The sequence below is a fragment of the Haliaeetus albicilla genome, chromosome 4, assembly GCF_947461875.1.
Source record: "Haliaeetus albicilla chromosome 4, bHalAlb1.1, whole genome shotgun sequence".
NCBI classification, from domain to species: Eukaryota; Metazoa; Chordata; class Aves; order Accipitriformes; family Accipitridae; genus Haliaeetus; species Haliaeetus albicilla.
Window position 1 is genome coordinate 26,916,453 of NC_091486.1, and position 19,218 is coordinate 26,935,670.

The 19,218-nt window shown below is 35.1% G+C and overlaps 1 protein-coding gene across 1 annotated transcript in view; it reads right to left on the reverse strand.

Moving 5' to 3' along the window:
- Window positions 1-19,218, reverse strand: part of TTN (titin) — a 245,450-nt gene that overhangs the window by 139,185 nt on the left and 87,047 nt on the right. The window contains exons 104-134 of the mRNA XM_069781541.1: window positions 18,705-18,914; window positions 18,518-18,595; window positions 18,378-18,404; window positions 17,647-17,694; window positions 16,679-16,735; window positions 16,500-16,577; window positions 15,954-16,208; window positions 15,204-15,296; window positions 14,561-14,638; window positions 13,797-13,865; window positions 13,097-13,180; window positions 12,792-12,854; window positions 12,455-12,532; window positions 12,013-12,093; window positions 11,392-11,469; window positions 11,123-11,203; window positions 10,750-10,827; window positions 10,457-10,537; window positions 10,179-10,262; window positions 9,767-9,865; window positions 8,527-8,604; window positions 7,571-7,645; window positions 7,331-7,405; window positions 6,990-7,073; window positions 6,682-6,744; window positions 6,285-6,362; window positions 5,977-6,054; window positions 4,951-5,034; window positions 4,485-4,565; window positions 2,297-2,380; window positions 1,780-2,097 (exon numbers count right to left, since the gene is read on the reverse strand). Of these exons, the coding sequence (XP_069637642.1) occupies window positions 1,780-2,097; window positions 2,297-2,380; window positions 4,485-4,565; window positions 4,951-5,034; window positions 5,977-6,054; window positions 6,285-6,362; window positions 6,682-6,744; window positions 6,990-7,073; window positions 7,331-7,405; window positions 7,571-7,645; window positions 8,527-8,604; window positions 9,767-9,865; window positions 10,179-10,262; window positions 10,457-10,537; window positions 10,750-10,827; window positions 11,123-11,203; window positions 11,392-11,469; window positions 12,013-12,093; window positions 12,455-12,532; window positions 12,792-12,854; window positions 13,097-13,180; window positions 13,797-13,865; window positions 14,561-14,638; window positions 15,204-15,296; window positions 15,954-16,208; window positions 16,500-16,577; window positions 16,679-16,735; window positions 17,647-17,694; window positions 18,378-18,404; window positions 18,518-18,595; window positions 18,705-18,914 (2,898 nt within the window). The remainder of the gene's footprint in view (window positions 1-1,779; window positions 2,098-2,296; window positions 2,381-4,484; window positions 4,566-4,950; window positions 5,035-5,976; window positions 6,055-6,284; window positions 6,363-6,681; window positions 6,745-6,989; window positions 7,074-7,330; window positions 7,406-7,570; window positions 7,646-8,526; window positions 8,605-9,766; window positions 9,866-10,178; window positions 10,263-10,456; window positions 10,538-10,749; window positions 10,828-11,122; window positions 11,204-11,391; window positions 11,470-12,012; window positions 12,094-12,454; window positions 12,533-12,791; window positions 12,855-13,096; window positions 13,181-13,796; window positions 13,866-14,560; window positions 14,639-15,203; window positions 15,297-15,953; window positions 16,209-16,499; window positions 16,578-16,678; window positions 16,736-17,646; window positions 17,695-18,377; window positions 18,405-18,517; window positions 18,596-18,704; window positions 18,915-19,218) is intronic.

Here is a 19,218-nt window from a genome sequence, read left to right on the forward strand (position 1 = left end):
TCTTGCTGCTCAGCCATTGAGGCCATCAATAAAGATGTTTTTAATTTCAGGGGCTTATTTGCTGATCAAAAGATTGAGTTAAGACAGAGTTTGACTTTTTAGAACCAGCTATTAAAGAAGATTAAGAAGTGTCATGGTGGGGAAAATTGCAAGAATACTATTTTATTTTCTCCTCCAATTTTTGGATGTTTATTACAAACATTGTAAGAAACAACTATTTAATTGCTGTATTAGATATTTAGTGGTTTTACTACTTCTCCGTATTTTCCCCTAACATTTCTCAGACATGTAATATGTTGCACCTGATCATGTTGGATAAGCCAATTTTGTATATGTAGTGAATATATATTGCTGATTACATTTTCTTCCTGAGAAATTTCCAAGTGCTTTCTACATGTAGAAAGCAAGCACATCAATTTTATCAGTTGGTTTACTTCAAACACAGAACTATGGACACATTATAAGTACCCAGCAGTTTATACCACAATTTGTTAGGTAACGGCAATGTTTACTAGTGGTTTGCTTCAATGAAAAAAGAAAATCCTGACTGCTGAAATCAACGGATTTTCCCTTTAACTACCGTGAGGCAAAGGTTTCAACTAAAATGTATCTTAATGGTTTTTGTACTCCAAAACCCAGAAATATGCATACAAGTTTTATGATGACAGGAGAGTAATCCCACTGGCTCTGAGCATACTGAAGAAAGTTTGGAGCACATACGAATTACACTTAACTACTACAATAGAGTCAAAGGAAATTTTAGCTAATCCTAATCTTCCTGTTCAGGATTAACCTGGCTTTTGCAGTCTACAGCCTGGCCTTTTCCTTACTAGGAAAAATGTGCTAATCAATATGTCAAAATTCTACTGCAAGCAATATTAAATATTGTTTTGGCATTCATTAATTAGTCAAAAGAAATTCTGAACTTCTTTTTGGGGAAGAGACACTGACGAATGATTTGAAACAGGACTGGAAGATATACATTTTTAAGAACCCTTAAATGATTACATAATTTTGGAAAATCAGATATCATTAGTCTATATCTTTATATTACTATGTAGAAAGGGTTTATTACCAAGATCTTGGTGTGACCTAGCTGTCCTCTCTAAGTAGTGAATACTGCGTTCATCCTGTACAATGTTGAAAATTTACACCAGTACCATAAAAATTATTCCTAAGGAAAATACCTAAAACTAAGAATATTTAAATATGGCAATTTAATAGAACTTTTGTATCTTTGCTTTCTATGGACATATATTCCCTTCAAGAAATAAACAAACAAGAACTATGAGGTTTTCAAAGGTTTCTGAGAGGACAGCAATGCGACTTGTGTTCCTAAATTGCTTCTTTTCATGTATCCTACCTATTTTCTAGATAAACATTTTTTTTTTCTGTGATTACAGAATTCTCATAAATATTTCTAAGTATTTCAAGCACAATCTGATGGCAAACTTGCACCCCAGATGAGGATGAAGTAAAGCTTAGTTAAATTTTCTTAGTGGGTTATACAGACTTCATATGAAAGAGGAATGAACATGTAGGAAATGGAACATTTAAATTTATAGAGGTAGTAGTAAAGAGTAGACATACAGCCATCACATGTTTTCTACACTATATACTAATCATTAAACATCTTGAAAAAAAGGCACACTGTAAAGCATGCTGGAACATATTAAAGAAAAACTTTGGTATATTAACAGAATGAAAAGATACTTTGGTATATTAACAGAATGAAAAGATACTACTTTGTCTCACACAAATCCTAAAATTTAAGTATACCTCTAACTGGTGGGGGAGCCTCCTCTTCATACTGGGGAATTTCTGACTCTTCCTCCTCATACTCCTGAACTTCCTCTTCATAATAAGCCGCTTCTTCTTCATAACGGGTGACTTCTTCCTCTTCATACTGAGGAACTTCCTCCTCATAGTGACTAACTTCTTCATAATGGTGGACTTCCTCCTTGTAATGGATTACCTCCTTCTCATATCTGATGGCTTCTTCCTCTTCATATTTTGGAACCTCTTCTTCCTCTTTATAGTGAGGAACTTCAACATACCCTTTTTCTTTTCGGACAACTGTCTTGCGTACTTCAGGCACTTAAAAAGATATCAATTAAAAGAATCTTAAAATTTAGCACATAGATCTTACTAATAATAAGGATTACAAGGCATTGTCAAATAAGAATTAAACAAAACGAAGAACATTCCACAGAAAACAAATCAGTATTCACTGTACATGGAACATACAAGACACAAAAAACATTTATACTGTATTTCAATACTCTATCCAGTATACCTTTGGCTGGTGGTCTTGCCACTTTTTTAGGAGGATAAATTGGTACTCTTTCTTCAATGATAGCCCTCTCTGGTACATCAGGCACTTAAAAGATACAGTACATTTACAATTAAGAATTTTTGAAAGTGTTATTTAAAAACAAAAATATTCTTGGCAAGAAACACACACACAAAAAATCTTACAAATACATGGCTGATACGTAAAAGACAGTTGTGCTTATTGACACTGGACATGTAATTATGGAAGCCATTAGACTGCTATTCAATTAAGTAACAACAAACATTTCAAGATCCCAATGTAAGCAACTGATATGATTCCTACTTCATTCACTGCTGCCATCAGTGAAGTTAAGCTTGCTAATGTGCAGAACTCAAAAGCCAAATTCAACCAATTACAAAATCATTAAATCCCACTGTCCTCTGTGGCAGCCTCTCTCCACAGCAGTGACACTTTGCACTACCTCAGTAATAGACTGAGTCCTCAATCACTGGTAACAAAAGATTTGTATAGGAAACTCTAGATGAAGATGAGGGAGCACATGGAGAAAACCTTTGTGAGTGACTAACAATGGATAAGAGCTCCGGTCTAATTAAAAGCAAAAGAATTAATTGCTCAGTGAGGAAGGTATTTTTCCTCTTCTCTTGATTGCTTTATAATGTGGCTTCTTTGTTCAGGCTTGGCAAGGAGCCATTTCCTAGAAAAGCAGGATCCAAAAGATTAAGGTGTGAATATGTTCAGGTTTTAAGATTTATTCAGGAAAGAATGCACACTATGTTTAAGCAGCCTTTTCTCTTTTCCAGAACAGCAATGCATAGGTCTTGTCTTCTGAGGCAGGTGTCTTTTTGGGAAATTTTTAGTCAATATAACTGGAAACTGCATTAGCATTTTTACATCTGGGAGATTACTAGACTTGCCAAGTTAGACAGTAACTTTCGCATTTTCTTAACAGATTGGATATCTTTTTTGATCTTTTTAAGAGATGGAATCCATTCTGTCAGTGACAGATTTGAGAATTTCTACATACTTTTGTCATGACAAGCTACAGTGAGCGCAGATGAGTGGCTGCCACAAGTCTTGATGGCTGCTAAGTGGGTGTTATTTTTGTGGTAATGTGAAGAATGATCAGCTCTTTAAATATTTGCTAGCAGAGCCCTGCTTGATATTTAACTGTAAGTGCCAGGTACATCTGCATTTGAAATCTTAAACTAAAACTGGAACTGGTAATTTTGGTTGATTTGATAACAAAAACTGCATTGTGCGTGACTGCCCTTGCCAGGAAGCTCAGGTTCCTCTTGATTCTTTTGTCCTAGCTACAGCACCTCTATGTGGTATCCCATGGGAGAACTGTTGCATTTAATGTCCTTCTGCTTTGACCATTTTTTTTCTAGACCAGCCAGCATATTACCCCTGCCTTACAGAAGGCTGGTTAAAGATCCTCTGCCATCCTTCTCTTAGTACTCATGATCTGTCTGTCCCCCCATCGCTCTCCAACAGAGAGACAAAATAGATTATTTAACTTCACACTGATATGATTGTATTAATCTTTCATGATATGAATATGATAATGTTATCAACAGCAGGACATCTGAAAGCAGTAAGTATGAGGCATCTTGTGGGTCATTTTTCACAAATCAATAGATTGCCTCCAAAAGTAATAGAGCATTGAGTTTTTTTTAAAAGCTGTGGACTTTGTTCAAAGCCCTTGAGCTGGCAGGTCCAATATATGGGATTGTGCTAAGTCTGTCAGCCAGGTAGGTGACAGCAGGGGTAAAGTTTTTTTTCTTTGACCTTCAGATTTAGGTGAGGAGTTGCTGTCACAGAACAGGAAAGGACAGGGTTTCTTTTCAGAAGAGGAAAGAACGTTAATATAAATGAAGGAAAAGGCTGCCCTGTTTCCCCTCAAAGGTCAGATAGGTAGCAAGATTTGCAAAGGAAGACCTGGAGAAATGGTTATGCTTCCACTATGACAACAGCAGTAAGCCAGGAGGAAAGATTTAAGCTTTTTGTGAGAAAGGAATGCTGTCCTGTGGTATTCTGCAAGCTTCACTTTCAGGATAAACCGGCCATCTGCACAGGACATGAAATTGTGTTTCGTTGTCTTTTTGTTGTTTGTTTGTTTGTTTGTTTGTTTTTAAAGTAGATTACAAGATGTAAATTTAAACATAAAATCTTTTTAGTCCTTTCATACCTGTGTATGAAATCTCCTTTTCTGTGTGAAGAGAAATGGATACTTCCTCTGACATAGCCCAGCGTTCTTCTTCTGTTGGTTCTTCAAAGACAGAGTCTAACGTTAATATTTTTCTCTGGTGAAATGTCATGTACAATAATAACTACACCATTTGGGGTTTCTTAGAAAACTACTTATTATTTCCTGACACATCCCATACCCAGAGTAACTGGGAAAAATACATCTCGTAGTGTTTCTCAGAGACTCTTGTTATGATTCCCTTGGGACTATGGTGGAACATAGTGGTGGACTTGGTAGTGTTAAGTTAACAGTTGGACTTGATGATCTTAAGGGTCTTTTCCAACATAAATGATTCTATGACTTTAACATTAGAACTTCAAGAAAGGTGCCAGACCAGCAGGCTTGAAGCTCTGGTGGTATTGTACAAGGATAGCCTGTTCATAGATTAATCCATGGGCAGGAGTACCTTGTGGTGGTGGAGACACTTTTCTTTTTGGAACAGCAATGGATACTCTTTCTTCTTTTCCAATTTTCTTCAGTGCTTCTGGCACTTTAAAGATAGTAATTGTAAGAATACTAAATTCTAAAAGAAATCATATACTTCTTGACGTTCATATGAAAGAATTATGGACAAACAATTATGGGGAAATAGTACACATTTACATAGCAAAAATGCGTATAATAAACTCAACAATCACACCAGACATACAAACATAAAGACATTTAAATTAACAGAGAAAATGACCAGCCGCAGAGTAGCTAGATAGGCATTATTTTGAAGACTATTTGTTTGGGGGGTTCCAGGAATAAGTTCCCCAGATAAATTAGACACTTTGAAACACCATGCAATTTTAGTAAAAGCAGAAATATAGTTAAATATTAAAATAATATCTACCAAAATAATACATATAATATTAGAATAACAGATATATAGAGACCAAAATACATCAAAATCAAACACCATATTGACACATCATGAAGTAAGATGGAATGATTGAGATGAAAGTAAGATGTAAAATATTTGCCTCTAGGCTCTTCAGAAATGTAATTAAACCACAGAATACCACACATAAGTAACAAAATCACTTTTCAAACACAAGAAAATCACAGAAACAGAAGACATATTTGTAAGTTTGAAACACTTCACTGAATATTGACAATGTTATAAAACATTAATAGTTCTTTTCTAAATGTATTCATTTTTATTTCACTTCTTCACTGAGTAAACACTTTCACTCAGCTTTCCAAAGCTCTTAGGCAGCCAGAGTGATCAACGAAGTTAAATAGTAGCTAGAAAATGCAAGGAATGCAGGTGTGTGACTGTTCTCTGTCACCTTCTGAATTCTTTTGCAGGTGAGAAGACAAATGTCCTTTTCATTTATAATCAAGTCAAGAGAGACTGGGATTTGATTAACCAGGCAGATGGTGAGTATGATGCACATGGACATCTGATATTTAGAAGCCTTCTCTACTTTCAAAAGAACTTGTATACCTTTAGCTGGTGGAGCTGCCACTTTCCTTGAAACTGGAACAGGTACTATATCTTCTGGCACAGGCTTCTTGGGCACTGCTTGCATTTTTAAAAAAAAAGGTTGTTTTAAAAGATTTTGAATTAATCACAGTTTATTAACATAATCAGATGACAAAACACAAATGCAGAAACTTGACATTTTTTCAAGTCAAATAAAAAAAAGACAGCAAACACTGAACATTACAGCTTGTGTTACACAATTAGACATTATAAATATAAAACAGTATTCTGAAACAAGACCTCTTGTGTAGCTCTTAAAAATTATGTACCTCTTTTTGGTGGAGCCTCCTCTTTTTTAGCAATGGCAACTTTTTCTTCTGTGATAATTTTCCTGTGCACTTCAGTCACTTAAAAATAGTAAGTGTAAGAATATTTAATTGCAATATTTGAAATGCAGCTATATATAAGTTTTTTCTACTTAATCTGATTTTTTTAAAAAGACAATGCTAAGTAAACTTCAACAGCAACAAAAATGAGACACTGCAGAAGAGTGTATTTCACAGCCATAGCACAAAGATGAGTAAATAGTCAAAAGAAAGGGGAGATCTAAACAGAGGTTACAGATACTAACAAACAAAAATTTATTTAAGTAAAATGCCTAAGCACAAATACTGCAAGGCCAAACAAAAAGAATCCCCATGGTAATAATATTCTCAGTTTGTTTACCTTTGGTTGATGGACGTTCTTCAACTTCTATCTCAAAAGTGGGCACCTGTTCTTCTGGAGGTTCTTAAAAAAGATTGTGCAACTTTAGAAAAATTTGATTGATTTCACCAACAGACATAAGATAAAAGATGAAATAACATAAATCTCATCAAGACAACACAGGCCACACTGTAGACAAATGGACATAAGTACATGTTTAATGTTGAAGAAGTTTGATATGTGAGATATTTTTTATCAACATGCATATATATTAAAAATAGAATACAGCAAAAAAAGTATTTTTTGCAAGGAACAAACCACTGATATACCTTTTGCTGGTGGAGCCTCCATTTTTTTAGGCACAGGGACAGGTACCTTCTCTTTAGGAACTGCTTTCTTATGAACTTCAGGAACTTTAGAAAAATGAGTAAGATGAGAAGGAAGATGAGAAAGAATATTAAGGTCTAATATTTGTAATTGTCTACTCTATCATTATGTGTTTTACTCAGTTAACACAAACAGTACTACTTTTCATCATACAGGATGGAATTTGACACAATCATTCATCACTGGAAACAGACACTACCCACATCAACACGTATAAACAAGACAGTAAGACAAACATAATCCCGTTGAAGATATATCAGCCACATGAGGAACTGGTTTATACCTTTAACTCCTGGAGCTTCCTTAGGGGCAGCTGGAACTTTTGGTTCAGGGACAACTCTCCTGTGCTTCTCAGACACTTTAAAAGATTACAATACATAGTTTTACAAAGAGGAGGAGTATCACTGTAACATGCACATATTTCCTTAATACAAAAAACCACAAATGGAAATAAACATACAGTAGCAACATGACACTCAGAATGATGAAACAACCAATATTTTGTAATGAAAAGAACATATACCTTTAGTGGGTGGGACTTCCTCTCTTTTAGGAACAGTTACCCTCTCCTCTATGTAGTAAGAGTCTTCTTCACTCACTTAAAAAGAGTAAAATAAAAAAATACTTGAGTTTAAGTATTTGACATCTGTTACTGTCTTTATGGCCCTAGTAAGCAACAAAATATTTGTTAGACAAGAATAAACAGTGTGCTTTTACTAACAGGGACCTCTGGTATTACAAAATTTACATTCAAACCGTCCTGCTCCCTCTGAAGCCAATGGAAAAACTCCAAGCAACTTAAATGGATCTGAGATTGAACTCTCATCTTGTATTTCTGTGTAGTTTGAAAATGCTCAGTATTTGAAATACTAGATCAGCACTTTCCATTCCTCTGTCTACTAGTTCACTAATGTTGGAATTTGTCCACTCTGAGAAAGCCTCTCTCCCAAATACTGAGAAAATTCCTTGACTAAAGCCATCCCTTGAAAATACTTTCTACGGTGTGACTTGTAATGGAAATTGAGTCAATCAGTGTATGTTAACATCCTTCACAGCATTGTTACCACCAGTAAACTTACAGGTGGAAACAATTTAGTCATTTTCCTGTGAAATGGTCTGAGGAACCAGAGTGCACCATGATATTCTGAAGGACCTTTACTTCATCCAAGCAACCTGGTTGAAGAGGAACTTCCAATAGAGAATTTTTGTAAAAAAAAAAAAGAAGGGCTGATAATTCTCAACATCCAAGAGATACCTCATTATTTTCACTGTACCAAAACAGGATTAACTACTACACTTTTCAAAAGCAAGTAATAGAAATTGTACACATTCTTAGCACTAAAGTTCATAAGATGTGAAACATTTATATAGTAGTAAATTTTTCTTTATGAATAGAGTAGATATTAATCGACACTATTTTTGGTACAAAACAAAAATGACTTTTTGCTTTTGCCTAGTATTCCTGAATTGTGGTCGTACCTTCAGAAATCTCTTCTTTGTGAATGGAAATAGACACTTCCTCCATTTCTTCTTCAGCCCATTCTTCAACTGTTGGTTCTTTAAAGAAAATTATTTGGTTTAGTATTTTTGCTGGGTGGATGGATGGATGGATCAAAGGATGGAGAAGATGAAGACCAATTCATACAAGTTCTATATGACAATGACAGATAAGCATACAATGCAGAAAGTGCTGTGCACACACATATGTATGATTTGCTCTAAATGATGTGTTTTGTCCATGCCCCATGTACTCTATTGTATGCTGTTGTAACTTTCAAATATCCTTTACTGGTCAACTGTCAGTACACCAGAATTCCTCAGCTCCCCAAACTTCCCCATCACAACAGCTAAGAGGGGAAACAACAGCCAAAGAACTAGAGGTTGCTCCTTGATCCAGCTACATGAAAGTGAGAAGGACAGGAATGAGATGAGAAGGGTAGGTCAAGAATTGAAAGGAAAGCCTGGCATGTGCACATCTACAAATGTGACTGTATTAGGGAAAACATCAATTTGTTCTGGGGTAAAAGGTTAATTTGCAAGAGATAAACAGAAACTAACACTGCACGTATCCATATGAATATATATTTTCATGTTCCTATTTTAGATAGATAACTTCCATATCTGCTTTTAAAAACTCATCTATGCTTTTTAATAGAATATGTGAATTGTCTTGACTGACTAGTTATTAATGGGATATAAAAACTGTCAAAATGTTGATTTCAGCTATCCTGAAGCAGATATTTTGTGGCATTATACTGACTTAAAACAACTGATCTCAGCCTTCCCTGAGTACGAGAATGTTAAAAGAGCTGGTGAGAAGCTAACACTGCAGAGAGAAATAATATCATTATCTGCAGGGCTACAGAGAGCTTTGTAGGGAGTATGACAAATAGATGGTTACAGTCCTAATTCGCAGAGTCTAAACTCAACGCTATACATCCATACTTCTTACTATGATTTCATGAGAGCCTGATCCGAAGATCAGTGTATTCAGTGGTAGAGTTTCCATTCCTGTCAATGGGGTGGGATCCTAGCATTCAAGACTGAAATGGTAAACGCACTCAGGAGGCTCTTAACTGTCTGTAAGTCTGTAAAACGTTCAAGACAAAACTCATGAAGGTAACTAACACAAAGTTTTTGTGTGTTTTAATCTTGGTATTAGAACAATAGACTTGTAGACAAAGCACAAGTTTCTCAGTATTGTCTGCTTATAGTGTACCTTCATGTGGTGGGATTTCCTCTGGAATGTCAACAGATATTCTTTCTTCTGTAATAAGTACTCTTTCTTCAAAAGTGGCTTTCTTCTGCACTTCAGGCACTTTGAAAGATAATAATATTAAATGTATGCTTTTCTAATTCCATTGTGAAAGCCATGTTGCAAATTGCTAATCTAAGTTTCCAAAGAATTGCTTGAGGGTACTGAGCACATAACACATAACAAATTTAATATTTAGGAATAGTATTTTTACAAGTATTGCACAACACATACAACATACTGTAATGATTCATTGTCACTAAATCAGAACAACAGAATTCACAGGGGAAGCACAAATCAATGGCTGATAACTATACAGAACATATAAACAGAAGCTGAGAAACAGCACATTCTTTCATTCTGCTGGAAAGCATACCTTTAGCTGGAGGAGCCTCAACTTTTTTAGGAACAGCAGGAGATACTTTTTCTTTAGGAACAGGTTTCTTAGGAACCCCAGGCACTTAAAAAAAAGGTATTTACTTTTAGGACCTATAAAATGCAAAACTGGCATAGCATCACGTAACAGAAATGTATCATTCAAGAAGATTACACATGAACATATTTTGCTTACAAAACACAACAGCTGAGCAAGCTGAGACAAATGCAATGTTCCAAAGACTACAATAAATGATATTACAGTGAACAACATTGTACCTTTTGCAGGTGGAGCTTCTTCTACTTTAGGAACATGTGGTACTTTTTCTTCTGGGGCTGGTTTCTTAGGTACTTCTGGCACTTCAGAGAATTATAATAATATTAAGTAACTAAAATTACAGGTGTTTTATGACTGCATCTATAACAGTTATCTGCAAAACTGACACAAAAGTTACATAGCTAATGTAACTGAAGTATAACTAAAACCAGATTAACTTAAGAATCAAAACCAAATTGGATATAAACAAGATGCTTAAGATAACAAGAAAAGAATGTTTCTTATTTAAGTGTACCTTTAGGTGGTGGAGCTTCCTCTCTTTTTTGAATAGCAATTTTTTTCTCCGGGGGAGCTCTCTTAGGCACCTCTGGCACTTAAAAAAGATAAAATATAAGATAACTGAATTCTATACTTCAAAGATTTATTGCAGTATTATAGAATTTCATTAATCCATTTATAAGAATATCAAGACACACCACATAACACATTCATACACTTAACATATAAAGGTATGAGACAAGAGCAACAAATATTTGGGAAAAAAAAAAATAATCAAACCAGTCTCTGCAAGCCACTTTTTTAAAAACACAGACATGCTAACGTACAGGCTAACAGACACACACAAAAGATATTCAACAGGTACATGTACACTCCATCACTGAGTATACCTTTGGGACGTGGAGGTTCTTCTTTGGGAACAGGAACATGTACTTTCTCTTCAGGCACAGGTTTTTTAGGCACTTCAGGAACTTAAAGGTATTAAAATTTGTTTAAGTAATCTTTCTAGGCTTTTGAGTTTGTCTTAGATGAGAACAGACATACAACATAACACACAGACTATAGTTATCATATGCTTATATTGAGAAGCAAATAGTAGTTAGGAAAACAGCACAATAGTACAGGACCGGTTAAAGCGCACATTCAAAAGGTACTGTACCTTTTGCTGGGGGAGCCACCTCCTTTTTAGCAACAGCAATTTTCTTTTCTGGAACAGGTTTCTTGGGGACTTCAGGCACTTTGGAAAACATTGTCAAAGTGAGAGAACTTTAGTTTTTGGACCACTTATCCAGACTTCAGTAATCCAAGATTGCTTTAGAGAACATAGTGTCTGCACAAGTAGCTGAGTACTGCAACATAATACAATGTACAACCTTTTTGGACATACAGTGGACTATATGGGAAAGACACTATCATACAGTATAAAATTCCAATGTTAACATTACTGCACTATCAGTTTTCATGGCACTCTATTGAAGTAAACACAGCCTACTCTTGTCTGCAAAAGCCATACAACCTCAATACAAACAACAAACACAAGATTGTTAGCAAAGAGAAGGGCCAAAGCTGAGACAAATGCAAGCTGTAAGCTAAGTTATAGCACAAATGAAAAAGTGAAAGTATGGAGATAACGCAAAATCAAATAATGCATATGGAGATAATGCAAAACCAAAGCCACATAGAGAATAAATTCATAAATATATTCAAGAAAACATGAAAAATAATATAATGAAAGACAATTTGTTTGGTTTTAGTTTTTTTACTAGGGCAGTAGAAATACCTTTAGCTGGTGGAGCTTCTTTTTTAAGGACAGGAGTGGGCTTTCTCTCTTCTGGAACATGCCTCTTTGGTATCTCAGGCACTTTAAAGAGATAGGTGGTGAACACTTAGGAGACAGTAAAAATATTTGGCAAATCACAGTAGGCTACTTTCAACACGCTGGACAAGCAAACACTATATGTCAAAAAATAGACTGTTTTGTCAAACAAATACAATATGCGCATCTCAAAAAAAGCTATTTAAAGAATTATTTAAAGCAGTGATGAAGAAGAATTAGATTTAGAAATGCAGTGGGGCTTGAACTTTTGAGAGTAGAGCCATAGAGAAATGGAAAGATCTCAGTTCTGATATGCTATCCTTTGGTAAAGAGTGGTACAGGCAGATAACGTGGAAGTTCAGAAAAATGGAGCGCATTTTCTGAGCACTACAAAGATTTTATTTACCTTCAACGTGAGGGATCTCCAGTTCTGTAGAAATGACTTCTTCTTCCTCTTCTTCCTCCTCTTCTATTTCCTTATGTGCTACAATAGGAATTGTAAAGATATTAAATTTGGATAGGAAATATCAACAACTGTAGTAAATCTGAAAAGCTTTTAAGAAGATATTATGCGTGTCCAATACACAAAGGTCACTGAAACACATATGCTAATATGTAAAAAAAATTTCATCCAGAAAACCGAGAGCATGTGCAAAACTCACAATGAGTTTTGAGTAACTACAGATTCAAATTTTTTTAAAAATCTTAAACATTGATTAGCCTCTCATTCTTAATCAAGCTACCTTCAATCGGGTAAACAGCTTCAAAGAATCTTTCTTCAACTGTTTTCTCATGCTCTGTTGGCTCTTCAAAGAAAAGCATTTGAACAATGTTAAGATAAAATAGTTGAAATGTTGACATCTATTAATCTAAAGAAAACTGAGGCTACATAACACAATAAACAAAAGAAGCAATGCATAATGAAAGACAAGTACACGATGTGTCTAAATATGTAATTTGCCATACATAAAAATAGATTAAAAGAGAATCTCTTAGGACTGAAATATTGTTTTGATTTGGGTGCACAGATTTTTGGTTTTGTACATACCTGTGACATATGAATACTCTTCTTCTCTGTGGACAGAAACCGACATCTTTTCTTCTGAAACAGTCCATGTTTCTACTGTCGGTACTTTAAAGACAGGATTTTGTTTTAGTATTTTATATTCTAGATCCACATTAGTGGTAGTCAGCATGTGAGTTTTTATCAAATCTGTATCTGTATTGCACATTTAAGTCTTAGACATATTTAGACAGTCAGTATTCATATTCTAAAATACTGAACGCAGAACAAACATACAATTATAATATTTAACATCTGTTAAAGACTGAAGACACAGACACCTTTAACCTGAAAATTTAAAATAAATGCATGCACAGGATTTGGAAATAGCATATTAGAAGAATTCCAAAGGCAGTTCTTCAAAGAAATGTTGGGTCACTGGGCCATTATTAGGTAAGCATAGGCCAGCAGGCAGAATAGATGAAGAAAAAGCTAAATCATACTGCAATATCCTGTAGGCTGTTTAAACAACAATCAGAAGGCTAGCCACAAACATGTTAAAAACAGACTTTATGAAAGATAAAAGCACAGTGCATATATTATTTAAATACTGAGAGTAGTCACAGCATGACTAGTACAATAGATCCAGGTACATACACACAGGCCCACATATTTGCAAGAAGCACAAGACAACATAGGGTGCCGGAAAAAATGTAAACTGCAATTGAAAGATGCTGATCTGTACCTTCCTTTTTCATAACTTTTTCCTCAATGATCATTGGTGTAGGTTTTGGTGGTAGAACTTTCTTGGTAACTGTTGGCATTAAAATTTTGTTACTCAGTCATGTATTTAGCAAAGAGATCAAAGTAAGTCTACAGCTATGTAGCAATGATGTTGAAAATACAACAAACAAGACAAACATAATCTAACTCAGTAGCTAAGTCAGGCTCCTTGGAACCATGCAAAGCAACAGAAGGAATGTGTTTGCTTCTTTTTATTGCTACCATCTAAAGGGTTTAGGTAACTCGACATTTAGTACACACGTCATATTCTGACATATATTGAATTGCAGACAACAGATTCCTGCTGCAGAATAGGAAATGCTATACAGGAGGAGATGGTTACCAAGAGAATAAGGATGCATCTTTTTTCATAAGTGAACAATTAACCAAGAGATCCTGGTAGACAGGTCAAGTTGGAAATCTGAGGAAGATGGGGATTTCACATCTTCAGCTTAGAGTGAAACATACCGTTTAAAACAGTGCAATTTGACACTTACTTCCTTTCTTAAAGCATTGGTAGTTAGCATCTGCGTTTAGTATTTTCCCCTAAAAAGCTTTTCATCTTCCTTTTATACAATTCAGCAGAAGCTTTTATTAGATGTTTCAAAGACTGAAAAACTGATCAGACCCATGTTAAGTGAAGACAAATCATATGCAGATCAGCTAACTAACAATAGCCACTACTTTCACATGAAGATGACATTAAGGTAATTAAACAGTAGTTACCCTCAGCCTGTTTGACTTTTTCTTCTGCAACCCTCTGAGTGGTTATCTCCACTTTTTCATCGACAGGTTTCTTGACAACTGTAAGCGAATCAGATACATTTATTGTTTAAATAATCTTGCAAATTATTTTCCAGACACGAACCCGGTAGAACTGGCTATTTTCTTGTTTAGGATGTTATAACCTTTGCACATCCTGTGCGTCATTCAGTGCATTGTTCACTGGCTGTGAACAGGGGTGGTAAAGGCACTTGTAAAACAGGTGTGATCAGACCCATCCTCCCCTGAAAGATATGCAGTGATCTAAATGGAGGACAGGTCTCAGAAGTGCAGCACTCACTGGCTCAAAAGCAGAACCCATGCCCAAGGGTAATATACAGTGAGAAGAAATGGTAGTCAAAGCTCAGTTTGATTTTGCCAGCAATTCTTGGTTTGCTTCAACCACCATTGCCACTGTTCTCTGCTCGAAAATATGAGGTGGGAAAAGAGGAAGGATTGCCATGAGCCTTGCTCATGTCACTCTCCAGCATAAACAGAATTCTCTCCTTTTCAAGGAAATGTGAATAACCACCACAGTTCAGCTTGAAGATGATGCACCAGAGATCTTAATCTGCCTGTTCCTGTTAGTTTTGCAGGAAAGTCATACCTTTACGAACTGTTACTTCTTTCTTTTCCTTCTTTTCAGCTGTAATTGCTGGTAGTTTTCGCTCTGGCACAGGCTTCTTAGGAACTTCAACCACTTTAAAAATAATAACATTGCTTAATGATGAAAAATGCAGTGTCTAAAGGCTCAATGCACACCAAAGGTATTAGTTATGCCATTATAAGTTTATGAAGTTGAAAACCACACAGAGAGTGTTGGAGATCCAATTGTTGCAGTAAAACTTTCTGCTTATTTCCAAGTTTGATGGTTTCTTATCAGAGGCAAAGTCTGTTCCTAGAGGCATGCATGTTACTACTACCCAAGACAGTTAAAGCGTGCAAGGAATTGCAATATACAGCTATTAATATCGAGCAGTTAATGAGTGAAACATTTAACCTAAATCAAGTTTATCTAGAACACCTTAAAATGATAGAAGAAATATCCAAAACAACTAAAAATTATACATATCCTTGCAAACTACTAACTCATATTAGGTTTTAAAGATGTCCCAATCTGCAAAGTCCAGTGGCAACCAAATTATAGTATATCAATTTCTATCTGCATCTATGCCTCGCCATACTAGAGTCCTTGTCTTATCATCAAGTGCCAGTTAAAACTTGGCAGCATATTAAGGTTCAAGTCATTGTAACAAAAAAAAAAAATCCAGAAAATGCTACCTGGCTCAAAAGTTTTGGGCCTTAGTAATAAATATGAGAAAAGAGAGGAAATAAAATGGTATGATAATTAAAGTACCTTCTTCATGAATGACTCGTTTTTCTTCATAGGTCACTTCTCTTTTCTCATAAGCTTCTTCCCATTCCTCTTCCCCTTCATCATAGCCTTCTTCCTTGACATAATAGTCATGGTCTTCTCCATAATCTTCTTCCCATTCTTCATAAGTTTCTTTGGGCTTTTCATATATTTCCTTCTTTTCTTCATGAATCTCTTCTCTCCTTGCCATCGATGTTATTTTGATCTCTTTGGGCTTCTCTGGCAGCACCTCAGGAACTTAAAAAAAAATAAAAAATTATTCATATCATAGCCTAGAATTTGCAAGGCATATTGGATGTATGTAATTAATGAAATGATTTCACCCTCACTGACAGTTTATAGAAGTGACTATTTTTTAAGTAGTCGTAACCAGCTTGGATATTAAATGTGTATGTTTTAAACATAAAGATAAAAATCAAATAGATTTGATTGATTCAAGGTAATTTGAAACAAATTGCCTTGTTTCCACAAGGTAATTTTACTTTTTAAAAAAAAAGTTAAAAAAAAAAAAAAAAGGAAAATAGTTACCTTTAGGTGGTGGAACTTCTTCAGGACCTTTTTTAACCACCTTTTTGGTGATTTTCTTTACTGGCACCTTTTTTTCTGCTTAAAAACAATATATTTTAAAATTTCAATTAAAATAAACCCCAGAACAACAGTCATAATGATACATGTACAGACTGTCCAAATACTTAAAGTATTCTTACCTGGCTTTTTCTCCTCTGGTGGTGGAACAAGAGGCAGAAGAATAGGAATAGGGGCAGCTTGCAGGAAAAATGAAATATTTAGAATAAAATGTGAGTATGATGTTTCCTTGTAAATGAAGAAAAATCCTAATGTGTTTAGAAATAGATGAGATTATTTTATTGCAGCTGCAGAATAAAAGCAAATGCGGTGCTCATTCTGACAGTTTACTGTAGCTGGAAGGATATACTTTGAGTGGGAATCTCCAGTCCACATTTACTTGAACCCTGACCCTTCTCAGCTTTATTTTCTTTACTGCCATCACTCTCCTATCTTTGCTGATGGTAATTCATCTAAATATCAGATCTTTCCACTCCTGTTGCCACTGCTGGCAATTACCAAATTATTCTGGAAATGAAACCAAGAAGATTGAACTTCTAATATTTATAGTAAACTATTTAATATAACAGAAATATACGTAATGTTTGTAGTCTGTAGTCCAATACCAGAGCCTGGGGACGAATAATTTGCAATAAATATGCAACCCATTGTATGGCTTTAAAAGAATATTTCTGTTTTGTTTTCCTCTTTTTTTTTTCCCCAAAAGGTAGTAATTCAGACAGCTTGTTTAAAAGATATTTCTGTGGCAAAAAGAAGAAAAGGTGAAAATAAAGAGTCATCAGAAGAGGAAAATGGAAATAAAAGGAAGATCGAATGAACAAGAGACTGATAGGAAAACAAGTTGGAAAGGACAAACTCTTTTTTAAGAGAAAAAGCTTCATTCCTACCACTACCTGTGTATAGTTTTCTCCTTCTACAGAGCGAAACAAGCCTATCCAAGTCGAGCCTTGCTCATATAATATTTGTATAGAGACAATTAGATGGATTGTAACACTGAGCTGCCTAAGATTTTTCTCTGAGGTTCCCACTGGGCTGCTGCTTCAGTGCAGCTATAAAAGCACTATGGAACAAGTATGGTTTGTTGCCCTACCTTCAGCTGGTTTTTGAGGTGGAACTGCAACCTTGGCATCAGGAACATCTAGAAAATCAAAATGTTTAATTGACTTAATAAAAAAAAGTAGATTTGAATACTCTGTCACCAAGAATAGTAGTTCATGGTGTTTTAATCTTTCTTGTTCTAGCAACAAGTATTGTAGCTTGCTCCTCAAGAAGAAGCTAGCTGACCAATAGTTAACTAATTACATTAATCTTTCAGTCTGGCCAGACTCTACACTGTTTCATTTTATTTCTAAATAATTCTTGCATCATTTTAGAGTAGGCTTTCAAGAACATACAGGAAAGATCATTATACATCATATGGAGATGGTTGCTACCCATTTTCCCTCCTTGGTTATTTTTTTCAATTGTGTAGAAGACATCAAATCTATTCACTGGTACCTCTTAATTGTTTTATTCCTCATTAATTCAATAAAAAATAAACTTTTGTGTTTTACAGAATATGGCTTCCCATATTGTATCAAATAGGACTCCAGACACATTAATATCACTGATTTTCCAGTTATCACAGTATTAATTGCCACTATTTATGAGAGTAAATAGTTCCTCAAATTTATGGATGAGGAATATTTTTTCAGGGGGTAGGTTTGACTTACTATAGCCAGGAAAAAAGGATTTGAAAATAATAAAAAAAGCAGAGCAATGCACTGAATCTATGACAGTGAATAGACATGATCTTGTGCCAGTCTTGCTCATGATCTTTACCTGGTGGCTTCAACTCCAGTTTGATTTCTGCAAAAGAATATCAGATTTCTTTTAGGACTATTTATTTTTCAGAATCATGTTTCAAACTCATGAATTTGCAGGTGGCTATGATCACAAATTTGTTCAGCAAATTTACTCACCTTTGGTTACCAGATAGAGCTCTGCAGTGCTTCTTGCTTCTCCTCTTGGTTCAAGACGAGCAATTACAGAATATACACCTGCAACAGCCAAGAATGTTGATATTTGTATGCCTTTATCATTTAAAAAAAAGACAAAAAAATCAGATAAAAGAATGTCATCAGCACAAATATCCCATGCATTTTTTACCTTCATCTTCTGCAGTAACATTGTGAATAGTCATATAATGACAGCGACCTTCACTTCTGAAGCTGTACTTGGGACTCTCTCTCAGTTCAGTGGGGCCTTTATACCATGTCACAACTGCATCATCAAAAGACACCTCGCACTCAAAGGTTGCAGACTGGTGTTCACTCACTACAATGTTCTGTATGCTCTTTGTAAACTGAATTGGTTCCGCTGTTTTTAGAAACAAAAAATACGTCAATTGTTATGCACCACCAGGCCACTTAGCTTATCTAATTCCTTCTTATTGTTTTCATAATAGCTACATTATAATAGGAGATAATAACAATAGATCTTGAAAAAGTAGAGTAAGAAAAAGGGATTCCATCTTCTATGAATTTTTCTATGTAAGAATGAAGATTAGAAGATGTAAAAGTACAACTATAACAAGATTGCTGTGCAGATAAATTATACAAGGGAAACCATTAAGGAAATTGAAGAGAAAGAATAATTAAGAAAAAGAGGAAATCCAGGGAAA